The sequence below is a fragment of the Pipistrellus hanaki genome, assembly GCF_964339955.1.
Source record: "Pipistrellus hanaki genome assembly, chromosome: 3".
Classification (NCBI taxonomy): domain Eukaryota; kingdom Metazoa; phylum Chordata; class Mammalia; order Chiroptera; family Vespertilionidae; genus Pipistrellus; species Pipistrellus hanaki.
In genome coordinates this window covers 183,616,443-183,634,792 of record NC_140505.1, presented here as the reverse complement: position 1 = coordinate 183,634,792, position 18,350 = coordinate 183,616,443, and the positions used below count along the sequence as shown (strand labels likewise).

Here is an 18,350-nt window from a genome sequence, read left to right as displayed (position 1 = left end):
AACCCGGGCACGGGCCCTGACCGGGAATCGCATGGTGACCTCCTGGTTCACAGTTCGATGCTCAACCACGGAGCCACGCCGCCGGGCCACAGGGGCTTAAAGACAACGTGCATTTCCCTCTGCAGCCTGAGGTGGGTGGTCCTGACCTCCCACCCCCCACACATCAGGATTCCGCCAGCGTTTCTATTCCTCGTCAGCCAGGGCCAGGGACAAAAGATGCACGCACAAGGCTCAGCCTTCCAGGCGATGGTGACTCAGGCGCTGTGCACATCCCTTCCATTTATGCTCTCCTCATCCCCTCCCCCCCCCCCTTCCCCTAGACTTAATCACGGGGCGCACCTCGCTGCAAGGGGGACTGAGATGTGCTCTTCAGCTGGCTGCGAGCCCTGGGGCTCCGAGATTCGAAGGAGAAGCGGAGAATGACCACGGGCGACAGTCAGCAGTGTCCTCCAGGTGACTAAGTGGGGAAGGACGGACGGGTCACTGCACATTGGAAAACGGATTAACGTTATCCACGACGTCTCCATGGATACCGGGCGGGAGGGAGGGGGGGGGAAACAAACGTGCAATTAGATTAAACCCTCGAGATCAAAACAAAACACACGGTGCTAAGAATAGCAGGAAACTCCTCTAACTGCCCAGAGCGTCTGCCAGAGCCCACGTCACGCCCAGTGCTGGCATACAGAAGCACTCCTCACCGTCGGACGGAAGACAGGGTGCCCCCCTCGCTGATGCCACCCAATGCGGCAGCCACGGCTGCACACAGGCCCTGGCGCGGACGCTGTGAAAACCGGGAAGGAGGAAATAGAACCGTCACTTTTTACAGATGATAAGACTGTGTCTGCCGAGACAGTCTGGGGCTCGTTAGCAGCAAAAGCTCCAGATGAGAATTCCCACATCTGTAAGGATCTCCCTGCGATAAGAATGGCCATCTATCTATGCCCGTTATGCAAAGTTTGACATTTCCCCTGCGTGCAAGCAACCAACAGAACATGCGGTTTCAAAAAGCGTCTGTCACCATCTCGCCGAACGTGACTCGGCATCGAGGAATCATCTGACGGAAAAAGCGTGCGTGACCTTCCCGGGGGAGAGGACAGAGCGTTATTGAAAGACATACAGAGGACACGGAGCAGGTCCCCGGGGAGGGGGCCGAGCTCACAAAGATGTCCATTCTCCCCGGTCCCCCTGCAAGTCGAACAGAATTCCAATTAGAACCCTGGCGCGGCTTTTTCTCAGAACTTGGTGAGCTTCTCCTAAAACGTATGCGGAAGAGCGGAAACGAGCGATTCTGCAAAAGTTCAAGAGAGAGACCCAGCCCTGCGGGATGGCAGGGCTTGACACGGAATTTCGGTAACGGAGGCCGCGCTGTGCTGGCTGCGGGGCAGACAGAGCGGACAGATAGACGGAGGGACAGCGGCTAGGAACAGACTCGCACAGCTCATGGGGAGGGGGAGCAGAGCCTCAGGACACGGTGCTGGACACTTGGTCATGGAAGGGACGACACTGAGTCCCTGTCTGACAAAATGGAAGAAGTTCATGTCCCACCTCGCCCGGAATCCATCCCAAGTGTGTAAAGACCTATCAACCTCGAACTTTTATTTTTTAATCCTCACCCAAGGATATTTTCCCACTGGTTTTTAGAGCGAGTGGAAGAGAGAGGGAAGGACAGAGAGAAATATTGATGTGAGAGAAACACGTTGATTGGTTGCCTCCTGCAGGAGCCCATGATGAGGGTCTGGGCCAGAGAGAAGCCTGTAACCGAGGTGAATGCCCTTGACCGGAATCAAACAGGGTGAGGACTAAAAAACATAAAACAATCAAATAAACAAACCCCTTAGAAATTCACTTGAGCTGGCACCGGTTTGGCTCAGTGGATAGAGCGTCGGCCTGCGGACTGAAAGGTCCCAGGTTCGATTCCGGTCAAGGGCATGTACCTTGGTTGTGGGCACATACCCAGTAGGGGGTGTGCAAGAGGCAGCTGGTCGATGACTCTCTCTCATCGATGTTTCTAACTCTGATCCCTCTCTCTTCCTCTCTGTGAAAAATCAATAAAATATATTAAAAAAAAAAAAGTTTAATAGAAATGATGAGAACAGACATTCTCACCTTATTCCTGATATCAGGGTGAAAGCATTGTCTTTTACCTTTGCTATATTAGCTATAGGTTTTTCAAAGATACCCATTATGAGGATGAGAAAATTCTCCCTATTCCTAATTTACTGAGGGTTTTTATTTAGGGATAAATTTGGAATATTATCAAAAGCTTAATTTGCATGTATTGAGACGATAATATAGTTTAACTTTTTTAGTCTCTTAATATGGTGAATTACATTGATGTCCTACTTTGAAACCAACCATTCATTCAGGGGATAAATCACATTTGGAAATGACATATTATCTTTTTATATATTGTTGAATTTACTAGTATTTGCTAAATTATTTTAAAGATTTTTTTTGCATCAGTGTTTATAAAGGAATTTTTTTCTCTTGAAATGTTTTTGTGTGCTTGAAATAATGTTGTCCTCATTGAACAGGTTGGGAAGTGTTCATATCTCTTTGATTTTCTGGGAGAGTTTGTATAAAATTGTAGAAAAATAAATAAAAAATTAAAAATTGAAAAAAAAAATAAAAAATAAATAAATAAATAAAAAAATAAAAAATTATCAACTATCAAAAAAAAAAAAAAAAAAAAAAGAAAGAAATTCACTTGAGTTTTAGTGCCATACTGTTAATTAAATCTTTATTTGTTTTGGATTTTACTACTTTTCCCACGGGTGTTTTTATTTGTTTGTTTGTTTTGTTTTGTTTTTTCTGTTCCAGGATTTAATCCAGGACAGCACATTGCATTTAGTACACTGTTCCCTTTTTAAAAATTATTACAGAGGTTGCCCTATAGCAGTGGTTGGGAAATGAATGTGAATATGGGGGAGTCCCCAGAATAAAGCTTCCGGTGGTCTGGGAGGCAGGGAGCCCGGCTGGGTCATGGCTGGGGGGCGGGGAGGGGGGCATGTGGGGCACTGGGCCTTCCTGGCCTGGGCGGGGGCCCTGGCACGCTTCCTGCTGGCACCGCCTCAGCTCAGCCTGTGAGGAGCACCGAGCAGACTTCGAGTGCACCGGCTGTTTTTTTAGAAAATATTCTAATTGATTTTTAGAGAGAGAGGAGGGGAGAGGGACACAGAGAGAGAAACATCCATGTGAGAGCAGAACATCCATTGTCTGCCTCCTGCACGCCCCCTACTGGCGATGGAGCCCGCCACGGGGCAGGTGCCCACAATTCCTTGCATGGACCGTCACCGTGCCGAGGCCTCTGGCTGGCCCAGGGAAGCTGCATCTCTTTCTGCAAAAGCCGTTTGTGCCAGCCCTGCGGCTTGCTTGGACCGTTCTGGAAGCTTCTGCCTGGGTGCCTAGGGGAGTCCTGGGCTCTGTCCCCAGAGTCACCCTGCTGACTCCTGAGCTCCATACGCCTGTGGTTTCCCGGTTTTCCCGGAGCGAGTCCAGGGTGGGGACCAGCGGCTCTACCCATCTCCCCCCACCCCTCTCCCTGGAGCCATGCAGTGAGTGGTCAGGACCAGGTGAAGGTGGTGCTGTGCTTGGGGGAGGGGTGGGAGGGGCGCTCCCACCCACCAGCGGCTTTCTGTCCCCCCCCCCCCCCAAGCTGCGGTGCCAGGAGAATTTGGGGTCACCTGACTTCTCAGACCCTCTGCTTCTGCACCTTTAAAAGTGGCCGTGGATCTGACTTTGCTTCAAGGTGCAAAGGGCACGGCCTGTCACTTCCCTCCCATTTCCTTCTCCCTGAGCTGACCCCACCTCCCTCCTCCTCAACTCCCCTCGGCCCCCCCCCCCATCTCCCATCCTTCCCTGCTGAGGGGTTCCCACAGGGGCCTCTCTTGTGGGGGGGCCTCCGTGTCTGGCTCAGGCAACCCCCTCCCCCAGGGTGCCCTCTCTCCCACACCACCTCGAACGCCACCTCCGGGGCTCCCGCTCTCCCTCCGTGTCACTCTGAGGTCCCCTCGCTGCAGGTCCCCCGCGGCCCCATCACTTCCTGCCTTGATGGACGATGGTGATGAGGTCCCACCTTCCCCAGGACCTGGCCACCTGCACTCAGCACCGCCCGAGCCTGAGCCTGCACGCAGCAGATGCTCGTTAAGTGCTCATTGCTTTGAGTTGAGTGGAAGTCAGTGCTTGGAAACCTCAAGTTCTTGGAGATCAACCCTGGCCTTGCCCGTGGAAGTGAGTTCCCGCTGAGAGGTCCCTGGTCTCCAGCTGGTGCCCCAGCGCGGGGAGGCCGTGGGGGCGGCCGGGGCCGGGACCAGCACCTGGGGGCCCTCTCAGCTGTTCCTCCAGACCGCACGCCCCGCCTTCTGCAAACGGCTGCGAGGGCAGCTTGGGCAAGTTCCCCTTCCGCTTCCTCCTGCCTCCCTCCGTCCGTCCGTGCCTGCTGCTCCGCGGGGCCGCCTACCAGGCTCTCCGCTCCCGGTGCCGCCGCAGCCGCCCCGGCCACCGCCGCCCCGGTCCCGACGCCATGCAGGCCATCAAGTGTGTGGTGGTGGGAGATGGGTAGGTACCCGCTGACCTTCCTCACAGCCCCACCGGGGGCCCCGAGACCCCCTGCACAGGTGTCCCCGGAGGCCCCTTCCCTGTGGGAGCCCCGGAGGCAGCCAGGAGGACCCGCTCCTTCTCCCCGGAGCCCGAGCGAGCCCCCGGGTGGGCTGAGGACGCCTTGCTCTCTCTGTCCACCTCCCCCCGGAGCTTCCCGGTGGGGGGTATAGGGCTGTGGGTGCCGGGGCCCGGGCCCCTCGCCTGGGCCGCGGAGGCTGGGGCAGGTCTCCGCGGGGCCTCCGTCTTCAGCTCTGTGGACGCAGGTGGAGGGTGGGGAAACCTGGCCTCAGTTCCCAGGCTGACCTGGGCTCTAGTCCCTGGCTCACGCTGCTGTGTGGCCTCGGGGAAGTCACAGGGCCTCTCTGAGCCTCGGCTCAGCCATCCGGGATTTCCCCCCAGACTTGGTGGGGTTCACGTCAGGCATTTTGAGGGGCTGCCCTGCACATAGTGTGTGCTCAGTGAACCCCAGCCTCCCCCCTCCCCTCCCCTCTCCTCCTCTCCCCCCTTCCCCCCGCAGCTGCCCTGTTGGGAGGATGTGGGGGGTGTGGGTGAGAAGCAGAAGGAGGGACATGAGGTGATCGGGGAGGCGGGGGCGGGGGTGGGGGAGGTGACTGCAGGGGTCAGTTTGCGACAGGCCGGGCCGAGGTGCCTTCTGGGTTGCCAGCCCTCCGGTGGGCCAGCTTCCCGAGCTGTGGGATGACAGGTTCAGATGGCGCCTAGCAACCGTGCTCAGGGGCCAGCCCCCTGGTGCATCCTGGGACGTTCCAGCAGGGCAGGCTTCTCGTCCGACTCTCCCATTCCACAGATGGGCAGCCCGAGGCCCCGAGGGACTCAGACTTTCTCGGCCTGGGCCCCTGGGCCCCGGCTCACTCTGACTCTGCGGGCCGAGGGCGGGCCGATGGGTCAGGCTGCCCTCAGCTGATTCTGAGGCACCGCTGGCCGTTCGTTATCTTCCCGCTGCCCACTTCTGCTTTGCGTCTGATCTGAGGAGGGCAGGGCAGGGCAGGGCGGAAGCCAGGGGGCGTTCCAGGCACTCAGTCACCTTGCTGGCAGGCCCTGGGGGGAGGGGGAGGGGGAGGGGAGCGGGGGGGGGGGGCCGGCAGCCAGCTCCTCAGAACAGGAAGTGACAAAACAGTGCCATGGAGGCAGCGGGGAGAGCCGAGCCTGCACCTGCGTCCCCTCTCTGCCCAGCAGGCCCCGGGAAGACAGCATGAATAAAGGGCCATCGCTATTTACTTAGCGTTTACTCTGTGTCAGGCCTCTCTTTTATCCTCTCACCGACCCTCATAGTAGGCCCAGTTAGCAGGTGGGAGAATTGAAGCTCAAAGGAATCAAGTGATTTTTCCAAGATCTTGTGGGATTTGAACCTGGGCCTCTCTGACGCTGAGCTCCTAACAGCTGTGCTTGTGGATGAGGCAGGATGGCGGGGGGCAGGCTTTCCCCAGCGGCCGGTGGCTGTGCCGAGCCCTGCACTGTGCTTGATTTTTTATGCACATTCTCCTTTTCAGCACACTCCTCTGAGGACAGACTCATCCCTGTTTTCTATTTTTTAAAAAAATATATTTTATTGATTTTGTACAGAGAGGAAGGGAGAGAGATAGAGAGCCAGAAACATCGATGAGAGAGAGTCATCGACCAGCTGCCTCTTGCACACCCCCTACTGGGGATGTGCCCGTAACCAAGGTACATGCCCTTGACAGGAATCGAACCCAGGACCCTTCAGTCCCCAAGCTGACCCTCTATCCATTGAGCCAAACTGGTCTCGGCTCATCCCTGTTTTCTAGATGGGGAAACTGAGGCACAGAGAGATCAACAGACTTGCCCAAGCTGGTGCCACAGGCAGGGGGAGACCAGGGGTGATGGCAGAGCCCCTGTCAGGCACTGGGGCCCCTGCAGCATGGTCCAGTTCTGGGGTGTCTTGGGCACCCTCCGCTCTTAGCCCTAGTCCCCCATCAGCATCCCCAGAGAGAGCTTTCCCAAAACGCAGGCTCCCGGCTCCGCCCCGGCTCTGGGTCCGAGTCTCTGGGGTGGGGCCTGACGTCTGCCCTTGGACCAGCACCCTCGATGACTCTGTGGTGCTCGGGTTTGAGAATACTGACACGGGGACCCTCAGATGGGGAAGGGTGAGCCCGGGTGTCTCCTGCGGGCTGGGCTCGGGGGCCAGGCAGGGCCTGTGACTGACGCCCTCCGGAACTTCCTGTCTTTCAGAGCCGTGGGCAAGACCTGCCTCCTCATCAGCTACACCACCAATGCCTTCCCCGGAGAGTACATCCCCACCGTGTGAGTGTCTGTGGGCGGCCCCGGGGGGAGGGGAGACCCAGCGCCAAGCCCGCCCCTGCTCAGGCTCATCTTGTGGCGGCCATGGGTGGGCACTTGGGGTCCAGCAACTGGGAGCTGACCCAGCCAGCCTGCCTGGCAGAGCCCCTAACGGTCTGGCTGGGGAGGCGGCCACTGAGGCCAAGTGGAAAGGTCAGGGGCAAGGCTGGGGGCCCTAAGATGAAGAGAGATCATGTTGGGGTGAGGGGTGCTGAAGGGGAGCAGGTGGCCTTCAGAGGGAGATGGGGAGGGCCGGCTGAGCTCCAGGGAGGGAAGAGGGGCCGGGGCCGCGAAGGGAAGGAGAGGGACAGGTCGGGGAAGGAGATGATCCAGGGGTTTGGTCACAAGGAGCAGAGATACCAGGACGCACGTGTGAGGTGGGGGAGGGCAGTGCCCTCTGGAGGCCAATCAGAGGCTGTCCTCTCGTCCGATGTGGAGTCGGAGTTGTCATTTGACATGTATGTGACCAAGTGTGGGTGCCAGCTCAGGAAGGAAGGGTGAGGGGGAAGCACCAGCCCCTCCCCTGCCTGTCCCCAGCGGCCCCCAGCGCTCACAGGACAACTTCCCAGCGCTCAGCTCAGTCTCCGAGGCTCTGTGTGCTCTCCTCCCGTCCTTCCTGCCTAGCGTCATGGCCCCTTCCGTTCACCGCACCCTCCTGGGCATTCCCACTGCCCCTCGGGGCCTTTGCTCAGCTGCTCCCTCCGCCCGGGGTACGGGTCCTTCCCACGTCCACACGCTCCGCCCGCCAGCCTCAGCTCTAGGGCCTCCTCCTCCAGGAAGCCTTCCTGGTCCAGCCTGCAGGGCCTCTCACTCCCCAGAATAATGCTATCTGACCTTGACCATGAGCCTGTGGAATCAGGGCCCCCAGTCCAGGGCCTTTCAGGCCAGCCCACTGTCCCAGCGCAGTGTCTGTGCTCTGTGCAACCAACTCCTCGCCTGAGACACGTGAGATGTGTTTTGAGTGGACCTGACTTGAACTTCATGGGGTAGGGCTGGGCTGCAGGACTGGTCACAGCTGCCATCTTTGAGGGCCTGCCGTATGCTGGCCTCACACACTGTCCTCTGACCCTCTTGGGAGCTGGGTGTTACGATACCGGGTCACCCAGGGGGAAGAGGAAGCTCGGGCCACGCAGGGGCCTGCCCCAGCCTCCCGGGTTCCCCAAGTTCCCTCAACTGAGGCTCTGACCCGGCCCAGGCAGGAGGGGGCAGGCAGCCAGGACAGGGCAGGGACACCTGGGCAGGGAGCCTGGAAAACCCATAACTGCCCCACCCCTCACCCCCTCACCCCCCACACCCCACCCTGCCACTCCCCACTTGGTCCCGCCTCCCCATAGTGTGGCGCCTTCGCACTCCGCTCTCCACACTCGCCCTGATCTACAAGGTCACCATCAATTACCAAACGGTGACCGGCACCTCCCAGCAGAGGGAGGGCTGGCTCTGGAGCGGAGCCGGGCAGCAGCCATCCATCAGGGGGAGGCAGCTGCTGCAGGAGGCCTTGTCCCCAGAGCGTGTTCCTGCCTCGGCCTGTCACGCCCTCTCTCTGAGCCTCAGTTTCCCTTCCTGTAGGAGGTGGGGGCTGTGAGATCCCAAGCTCGTGGCCCGCAGCCTCCCCTGTCCAGGGAGACGGAGGTGTGTTCTCGGGGGCAGGTGCTCTCAGCAGCTCCGAGGGACTGGCCCCTGGTGGACTGGCTTGGCCAGGGCAACCTTGCAGAGCGGCCAGAACGGCCTGGACGAGGTCTGCCCGCGGGGGCTGAGGAGCTGGTGGGAGACCAGGGCGGCTTCACCAGGCCAGGTCCCTGCAGCTGCTGGGGAAGGGGCCGCATTGGGTTTAATGCTCTCACATCCCCTCGTCCTGGAATTCTTAATTTTTGAACAAGGGGTCCTGTGTTCTCATTTTGCACTGGACCCTGTAGTGTGTGGCCAGCCCTGCCTGCCACCCCCCTTACAGAGGGGCTCAGCTCAGACAGGCCCCAGGAGGCTCCTGCAGCCACGCCTGCGCCCCTGCAGAAGGGCGGCCAGTAGGTTGTACTGAGCCCTGACAATGAAGGGCAGGGCAGCTGGGGGGCGGGGCTTGGGAGACAGGGAGCGGGATGGGGGTCAGAAGAGCTCCCGGGGTGGGGAAGGGGGGTCTGCTGGGTGAGCGAGAGCCCCGTTCAGCTTGCTCCCAGCAGCTGGGGGTGAGCAGTCAGGCTCAGACCCCCACTTCATGGACAGAGAGACCAAGCCTCTCTCGATGTCGGGGTGCAAAGACATGGCAGGAAGACCTGTGGCACAGGGGCTCCCTCCTCCCCACCATTCAGTTCCTGGCCCAGGGATCACCGCCCAGGACCCTGTCCTCCAGGTGGTCCCTCCCTCCACCCGGGCCCCCTCTATCCCACCACCCTGCTTGACATCCTTCATAGCTGGTTTCCCCCTCCCCCCGTCCCTGAACTTCCCTGCTAGGATGGAAGCACTGGGAGGTCAGGGCCCTGTCCTCGTCCATCTGTCCGTCCCACCAGCTGCTGGAACAGAGCTGAGCACGGCAGGCAGGTCCAGCTGCAGTCTGCCCTGAGAAGGTGCTGGGCCTCAGACACCCCTCTCACCCGCCTCCGTCTTCCTCCTCCACCCCAGGCCCGGGTCAGGGCTGGCGAGTGCGGAAAGAGGCGGCCCAGACTCTGGGTGCAAACCTCCCAGCTGTGTGACCATGGGCAGGCCACTCCCAGGCCCCGATTCTGTTTCCTCGTGTGTAAAATGGGGACAAGGGCGGGTCCACTGAAATGATCTAGGTAGGAGGGGCCTGGGACAGCCCTTGTGGCTCCAGGGTGCTCAGCCAATGGGCGCCCCCTGCCCTCCCCCGAGGTCCCAGTCAGTCCCCGGCCCCGGCTCAAACTCCACAAGTCCCCAGCCGTGAAGTGGCAGCGCTGCTTACCTTACCACACGGCTCTGAACTGGGTAACAGATCCAGTCCTGGCTCTGCACCAGCTGTGAGGTCTTGGGCAAACCCCTTCCTGCCTCTGAGCCTGTGTCCTCCTCTGGCCATGAGAGCGAGGGCTGGACACAGAGGCCGCCTGTGGGTCTCTGAAGTAAGGGGGACCCCCGGGAGCTGCAGATCCCTGGGGAGTCCCCGCAGACACCCGGGCCCTGACAGCTGGTTCTCTGCGGAGGGCGGTGGGGCGTGTGCAGGGACACTGGACACGCCGCGGTCACTCAGCGGCTCAGCAGCTCCCCGCGGGGTGGCTTCAATGTCCTCTGTCCCAACAGATAGAGCTTTTCCACAAGGAAGACAGTGAGGCTCAGAGAAGTCAGGTTACTCACCCAGGGTCACACAGCCCCGATAAGACTTTACCAGGAGGTCTCTGTTCCCTCCCAGTTCTGGGTGACCGATCCCAGACGGCTGGCCCCAGGTTCACTAGAGGGGGTCATGGGAGAAGCAGGGTTCAGATCCTGGTTTATGGGCTGGCTAGTCTTGGGGCCTTGGTTTCCCCATCTGTCTACTGGGAGTAACTTGAGGTCCTTCAGTCTTGGGACTTCAAGACCTCCGGTATGAAGGCCCCTAGCCCTCTGCCCGGCCCCAGAGGAGGTGCTTGGTGTTGCTACAGATCCTGGGATGCAGCCTCCCCTGCCCCCAAGTCCCCTGGGGTGAGACCCTGGGGGTGACCCAGAGAAGGCAGACACCTTTGGCTCAGGAAGTTGGGGAGGCTTTTGGGCACCAGAGTTTCATTCTGGACATCAGAGAAGGGAGAGCCCCAAGCTTATCCTGAAAGAAGCCAAAGACAACACAGACACTTCTTTTCCCGTCATGCCCAGTGGTGTCTCCTTAGACTTGAAATCGCAGTGGTATGGGTGGTGCCGGAGTAGGTACCTACCACTTGCCAAGCACGGGGCTGGCCTCAGGGCGCAGTGAGGGACAAGCTCCTGCTTTTGAGGTGCTGAGTGTGCTAAAGATTGCTGGTTAGGACCCAACCTGGCTGGGAGTCAGGAAGGCTTCCTGGAGGAGGTGGCATTGCGATAGGCTGGAGGGGTTGGGTAAGAGCCAGCCCAGCAGAGGGAGGAAGGAGAGTGGGGTTTGCAGGAGCTTTCTAGGCAGGAGGGAGCAGGGCCATTTGAGGAGCTGAGAGGTAACCAGGAACACTCCCTTGAGTACAGTGTGTTACAGTGCCAGGCTGTAGCCCTTGCTGGATGGCTCAGTGGGCTGGGTGTCATCCCATACGCCAAAAGGTTGTGGGTTCTAGTCCCCATCGGGGCACATACCTAGATTGTGAGCTCAATCCATATAGGAGGCAACTGGTCAATGTTTGTCTCTCACATCGATGTGTGTGTGTGTTTTTCTCTCTCAAAGTCAATAGACATATCCTCGGGTGAGGATTTTAAAAAAACTTGGGCTGTCTCCTTGTTTGTTTGTTTGTTTGTGGGGTCTTTCTCAGGACAGGTGTCTTGGGAGTTGCTCTGGGGCATTAGGGCTCTCAGCCTGTCACTGAGCAGCATTCCATGAGGGCTGCATGGAGGAGGTGACATCTTATGGCATGAGGAACCAGCACCTTCTTCTCAGGGTGTGTGTAGTGAAAAATACCATTGAATTGTTGTTGTTGTTGTTGTTGTTTAAAATCTGTCAGCTTGCTAGATTGCCCGGAGGCCTCACTGGAACTGGCAAGGAGGTTTCAGGGGTCATGGTTGGTGCCCAGGCCAGCCTTTGGCATTGTCTTTCCAGCGTGTGCCAGTGGCATTTCCCCAAATCTCTTGTGACTGATAGCTTTCAGTGTGCCCTCAGGTGTGTTGGATGACAAGGGGATTGATACCCCAATCCCCTTGTCATGTGGCAGATGGAGATGGTGGCAGTACCCCAGCTCCTGCCCTCTCGGGGCGGGAGCGCCCTGCCATGGCCATGCTGTCTCCCGGTGGCCCTGACTGGCCGGAGCCCCACGCGTCCACAGCAGTCACCTCTCACCGGCTCACCCTGTGTCTGCTGCTGCCTCCCCTCTCCTCCCCACCAGCCTCCTGCAGCTCCTGGACTCACTTCCCAAATAAACCAGTTACCACCCCTCACCCCAGGGCTTGCTTCTGGGGAGACCCACCTCAGACGGGGATAAGCACTTGTTTGGCAAATGCCGGGAGGCCAGCCTCAGTGTCCAGCAAAGGAGGTGGGTGGGTGTGTTCCGATCAAACCTCTGGGGGAATAGCACGCAGCCTTGGAAAACGACCTCTCCGGAGAACAGGCGAGGGCAGGACAACGACCCAGACACTGCTTCCCTCTCTGTGCTTACCTGGGTTTTTCTTAAAAAACATACTCTATTGATTTCTTTTACAGAGAGGGAGGGAGAGGGATAGAGAGCCAGAAACATCAATGAGAGAGAAACATTGACTAGCTTTCTCCTGCACACCCCCTACTGGGGATGTGCCCGCAACCAGGGTACATGCCCTTGACCAGAATCGAACCTTGGATTCTTCAGTCTGCAGGCCGAAACTCTATCCACTGAGCCAAACGGGTTAGGGCTTATCTGAGTTGTTGGTTTGTTATGTTGTGAATCAGTAATGGGAAGGGGAAAAAAAAAAACACCACTGAATTGCATCGTGCTGTGTGAGGTGGGTCCATGTAGGACCTCGCTGGGTCTCAGCTTCCGGCAGCCTGGGCCTGGACTGGAGGGCCCTGGGCTCGGGGCGGGAGGCTGACCCTCTGTCTGGCCCGCTCCCCACAGGTTTGACAACTACTCAGCCAACGTGATGGTGGACAGCAAGCCGGTGAACCTGGGCCTGTGGGACACGGCCGGGCAGGAGGACTACGACCGCCTCCGGCCGCTCTCCTACCCGCAGACGGTGAGCCCCTGAGCCTTTCTCGCCGGCTGGCTCTGCTCCCCCTGCTCCCTCCGCGTGGGGTGCCCGTGGGTGAACCCTGACCCTCCCCGAAGGCCCAGCTTGAGGACTCTGCCTTGTCCTTCCCAGACACAACCAGGGACTCCTCCCTCTGCCCCTGGCCCTCCATCAGCCCCCCTCACCGCTCTGCCTTCTTCCCATCCCTCCCCCTCCACCAGGGGCTCTGGAGCCACCGCCCCCCTGCGGGTGGGGCAGGCAGACCCAGCATGGGGCTCCAGTAGGGAGCCTGGGACAGTGAACCCTGGGTGTGCAGGGTGTGGGGAGAAGAGACCGGGTAAGCCTGCCCGTGGCTCTGTGGTTGCTGGGCAACCACCACTTCCCACCCCTCCACCCTTGACCTTCCCTCCAGGGCTGGTAAGCGGATGGTGGGGTAGTGAGTGCCTGGTGAGGATTCTGGAGCTCCAGGTGGCAAACCCGCCAACCTTTGCAGCCTCACTCTTCCCATCTACAGAATGGGTGAGGAAGGGCCTCTAAGGACACTGGGAAGTGTAGGATAAACAGGCAGCAGGCTTGACCTTGCACCCCCCACCCCCACCCCCCGTGTTACCCTGGGCTGCTCCACTGCTCAGGGCTCCAGTGTATGGAGGGGCTGCAGGTGGGCCCCCCCGGGCCTCCCCTCACGGTGCCCTGGCCTGCTCTGTCCCTAGGATGTCTTCCTCATCTGCTTCTCCCTCGTCAGCCCAGCCTCCTATGAGAATGTCCGTGCCAAGGTGAGCTGAGCAGAGCAGGCCGGTGGGGGGGGGGGGGGGGGAGACTGAGGGGAGGAGGGAGGGAGGAGGGACCAGCACCTGACGCCTGTCCCTGGGGCAGTGCCCACTGGTGTGGGGAGACTCGGGATGAGACTTGGAGGGGGTCGCAGAGGGGGCTCGGAGGGCCAGCTTTATTGTCCACCCTCTCTCACCTGTCTTCTCTCCCCCCCCCCTCCCGCGGCACAACCTCATGCCTGTCTTATCTCCGCACAAATCACACCTCCTCTTTCCTGCAACCACGTGCCCCCTCCCCGGTACAACCTCGTGTCTCTTCTCACAAACTCCTGCCGCCTCTTATCTTCCCACAACGTGGTGCCCCTCTCTCTCCCCGCTCTCGTGCTCCCCTGATTCACACCATCTCGGCCCCCTCCCCTTGGTCTCATGCCCCCCCCCCCCCCCGTCCCCACACCGGCCCAGTGGTTCCCCGAGGTCCGGCACCACTGCCCCAGCACGCCCATCATCCTGGTGGGCACCAAGCTGGACCTGCGGGACGACAAGGACACCATCGAGAAGCTTAAGGAGAAGAAGCTGGCGCCCATCACCTACCCGCAGGGCCTGGCGCTGGCCAAGGAGATCGGTACGGGGCCCGGGCTCAGAGCGGGGACCTGGGTGCAGCCTCTGGTGACTGCAGGCGTGGCTCCAGGACCGGGGTGTGCGTGTGCTGGCTGTGTGACCCTGGACCAATCCGTTAGCCTCTCTGTGCCTGTTTCCTCATCAGCGAAACCTGGCCGTAGAAATATTTCTGGGAGAATTAAACAAATTAATATTCAAGGCACCTGATAATAACTAACACAGACTGGCTCCCAGCACCCGTGCGAGGGAATCTGTGTTAACTATCTATAGATGTAAAAGTCTAATATGCAATTGGTTCCCATGGGAATTTGGCTGGGAGACTATTGCTCACTATGATGGGCGCTGACCACCAGGGGGCGGTGTGGAACGAAAGAAGCCCCCCCCCCAGCCAGGAGCTGGGGAAGGGAGACCTCGGCCGGCAGCCGGAAGGCCCTGATTGCTGGCCAGGCCTAGAGACCCCAACCGTGCACGAATTTCTAGTTATTAGTATAAACCATAATCGGATCTTGCCTAGAAAGAAGCAGGGATGGAGTGGGGTGTGCTGTGGCCGCTGAGAGCACCAGCAGCCAAGCCAGGCCTGGGTTTTCCAGGAAGGCTTTCCGGAGGAGGCACTCCTGCCTTGGGTTTGCAGGGGGAGGCTTTCCCGTCTGCCTCCTCGCCTCCCTCCCCCGCCCACCTCCTCTCTGCCTCCGGATCACTGCCCAGAGAAGTGAAGTGGCGTTTTAAAGGTCACACGGCTAGGAGGTGGCAGAACTGGGATTTGAACACCCGACAGGAAGTTGCTGGCTTAGGGGCCTCCTGGTGGTGGCCTCGCCCATGGTGTCCCTAGTCAGTCCTGACTGACCTGCAGCCCAGGGCACACTTGCCCAGGAGCCCAGGCCCACCAGTGACCCAGCTCCCTGGGGCGCTCTGCCTTACCCCAAGGTCCCACAGGCCCAGGGTTTGGCCCCCAATCATGGGGCCTCCCCACCCTGTCCCTGCCTCAGCCCTGCCACTCTTCCTTCCGCCGGAACTGGGCGGGCCCTGGGGACCCACATCTCTTCACAGGAAGAGAAACCGCAGCTGCCACCTCCCCCCTCCCCTGACTCGCCCAGCGACATGGCCATCCTCCTTAGGGGACCTCCGTTCTGTGGGGCCCCATGCCCCATCCCGGGGGCTCTGGTTCTTCCCTCCCGGTATGGGGGATGGCACCCCCTTCTCTTCTTTCTGACCGGCCGCCCCCCTTCCTCCAAGGCTGACGCTCCCGCCTGCGTGAACCCTTCCCCTTTAAAGCACGGGCGTTGGGACCAGAAGGGGCCTGAGAGTCCCCTGCTGCTCCTGGCCTGGCACTGACGGTGTGACCTTGAGCCGGTGGTCTCTCCCTGGGCCTCAGTCTCCCCACCTGCAAAGCTGCCTACAGGGTCTCTAAAAGTCCTCCCCCCTGTAAGGAGGAGACCTGGGGGTCCTGTTTTGGCCTCTAGCCAGCCTCTCCTGGAGCAGATCCCAGTTGGCGTTGCGTGTGTGTGTGTGTGTGTGTGTGTGTGTGTGTGTGTGTAAGGGACTTTCAACTTGTCTTGGACCAGCCCAGGCCAAGGGCTTTGTGGGTGGGGGGCTGCAGGGCTGACCAGGCAGCAGCTGCCTCTGCCCACCTGGCCTCCTCCCCAGCCGGGAGTGAGGGTTGTGGGGCAGCTCAAACTCCGTCCTGGGGGAGGGAGGGGGGAGGGAGGGAGGGAAAAAGGGACGGAGGAAGGGGTTTTGCCTGGGACCCTCCCCTGACCTGGGCCTCTGCGCCCTTGCTGCCTCACCAGATTCGGTGAAATACCTGGAGTGCTCGGCCCTCACCCAGCGCGGCCTGAAAACGGTCTTTGACGAGGCCATCCGGGCCGTCCTGTGTCCCCAGCCCACACGGCCGCAGAAGCGCCCGTGCAGCATCCTCTAGGGGTAAGTCCACACACACACACACACACACACACACACACACACACACACACACACTGCTTCAAGACCCCACCCCCCCACCCCCACCCCCATCGCACGGCAGGCTGTAGCCGGCAGGGGCCCTCCGTTTCACTGGGGGTGGTGTTTAGACCAGGACAGAGAGGAGAAGCAGTGGCCTCAGTTTCCCCATTTGCCTGAGCCAGGGCAGCTCAGTGAGCCGGGTTCCCAGGGGGAAGGCCCAAGGGATGAGAAAAGGCCCGGTAACCTGAGCCAAGGCATGGGTGCCACTGAGCCCCCACTCTGCCCTCCCTGCTGGGGTGGGGGGGAGAGAAGGGTTAGAGGCACCCCAGCCCCTGCCCCCCAGGGGAGCCCGGGCCAGCCAGGGAGAACTGACCCCACATTGTGGGGTGGGGGCAGGGAAGACAGACCTGGTGTGGAGGAAGGGCAGGGCGGGCGGACAGCCTTGACCAGGAGCTGGAAGGCGGGAACCAGCTGCCAGCCAGGGAGGCTGCAAGTGGCCGTAGATCCTGCTTGTCCCCCGATTCTCACCCTGCCTGTCTCCCTTCCAGGTGTCCCAGTCTTCCCAGCCAGATGGTTCTGACCCTCCAGGGCCCCCACCCCAAACCCGATGGCACCCCGGCTGGCCATGCTGCCCCCTCCCCGTGGCGCTTCTTAGCACGCGGCTGCAGAGCGTGGCTGACCGCCTTCTCTATGCTCGGGGCCCCGAGGGTCCGAAGGTGTGAATCCGTAGGTGCTGTGTCCCCATCCCCACGGGCTCCTGTCCCCCCAGGGGCCAGAGGGGAGCCCCAGGACCCATTAGCCACCCCTGCATTCCTATGCCCCCCCGCGCCCCCCCCCCCCACCTTGTACCCATTTACCCCAGCCCCGCCAGACCCCTGAATCTCCTTTGGAAACTTTGGTCGCTGCCACCACTTGTATGCCCTCAGGGATGGGCCTCTCACTCCCCCTGAGGCGTTGACTCCCGTATTGATGGCCTTGCTTGTTGGAAAGTTCTGCTGCTGCGCTCATCTGAGTGTCTCAGGAGTGTGTCCCTCTGGTCTAATTCTCCTTCGGGGACCGCAGACAACAACCAGATTTCCCAGCGGTCTGTGGGCACTGCCCAGCCAGCCCGAACCCGTGTGGCTGGCTCTCGCCGCCCTCGTCTCTCTGCTCCACTCGGGGTCCTGGGCTGCCTCCGACCCTGCTCGCCAGGACCTTCGCTATTGCAAACGGGAAACCCACCTCCGCCTGCTTTCGTAGGAAATAAAGTCACTGATCCCAGGTTGGTCACATCATGACTTCAGAGGCAGCGTGACCGAGGGGGCCCAGGCGGTGTCCTCGGGGCTCACTTCCCTGGACCCCTTTGCCTTTGCCGTCGGTTGTCTGGTTCATTCTCAGGAAGGGGACTCTCAGCTCTTCATCCTTCCAGGTTCAAGTTCAACAACAACAACAACAAAAAGAGCAAGTGTTTGCCCCAGGCAGAGTTCCAATGAAGATTTACTCTGATTGGCCCAGCTTAGGTCTTGGGTTCCATTTCGACCAGTCATATTTAATAGGGAGCTGCTGGGCTCTGCTGGGCCCAACCAAACCCCCAGGGTGGAGGGGTGGGTCCCTGCATGGAGATGGGGGTGGGGGGATGTGGGGGGAGCCTACGGGAATTTGGGGATATGGTGATGGGAAGCTGGGAACTCGCAGCCTCTAGGCCTGGAGGCCACAGGAAGGCGTCCAAGAGCATAAGGAGGCAGTGCCAGTCCCAGCAAAGGCGTGTTTCTTTAAGAGAGAGAAGGCGCTGCTGGAAGGATGGAGAAGTTCACCCACCTAGTGCAGCGGTGCCTGGTATGGAGTCGGTCACCTTTGTGTTTGCCAAGCTACAAATGGCAGACTGCCCACTCCTGTGGACGATGACACGTCTTCATCTACCCCCCCCCCCCCCTTCAACCCCCACCATCCAGCACAGTCATCGCGCACTCACTCTGCCAGGTGCTGTTCTGGGTTTGGGGTGGGGGTGGGGCAGGTCCAGGAGTGGGGATCCACGCGAGCTCCTGACCCAGTTAGCCGGCTCCCCAGAGAGGCCCACATAAAGGAATAGAAACAGACAGAAAACCCTGCCCCTGACAGCTCAGCTGCCCCGATTCCCAGCCCAGTGAATGGCTCTGAGTTTCTATTTTCTTTTCCCCAGAGCCCCAGCCACCCACACGGTCCCCCGAGCCCTGACGTTCTGGGTCGGACCCTCCCGCTCCCCCGCCTCCCCCAGCCGCCCCCTCTCCAAAGGAAGTGATGGCGGGGAAACCCCCACCTGTGTCCCTTTCAGCCCAGACAGATTTATGTCTTTAACGTGACTTCTCGTAG

General features: G+C 59.9%; 1 protein-coding gene across 1 annotated transcript; it reads left to right on the top strand.

Annotated features, from left to right (window-relative positions):
• Positions 1–4,400: 4,400 nt before the first annotated feature.
• RAC2 (Rac family small GTPase 2) lies at positions 4,401–17,282 on the top strand. The gene is made up of 7 exons (XM_084880429.1): positions 4,401–4,557; positions 6,808–6,879; positions 12,588–12,705; positions 13,410–13,472; positions 13,929–14,088; positions 15,872–16,004; positions 16,571–17,282. Exons 1-6 carry the CDS (start codon positions 4,523–4,525, stop codon positions 16,000–16,002), a joined length of 579 nt encoding a protein of 192 aa, XP_084736555.1. The 5' UTR covers positions 4,401–4,522; the 3' UTR covers positions 16,003–16,004; positions 16,571–17,282.
• Positions 17,283–18,350: the final 1,068 nt, after the last annotated feature.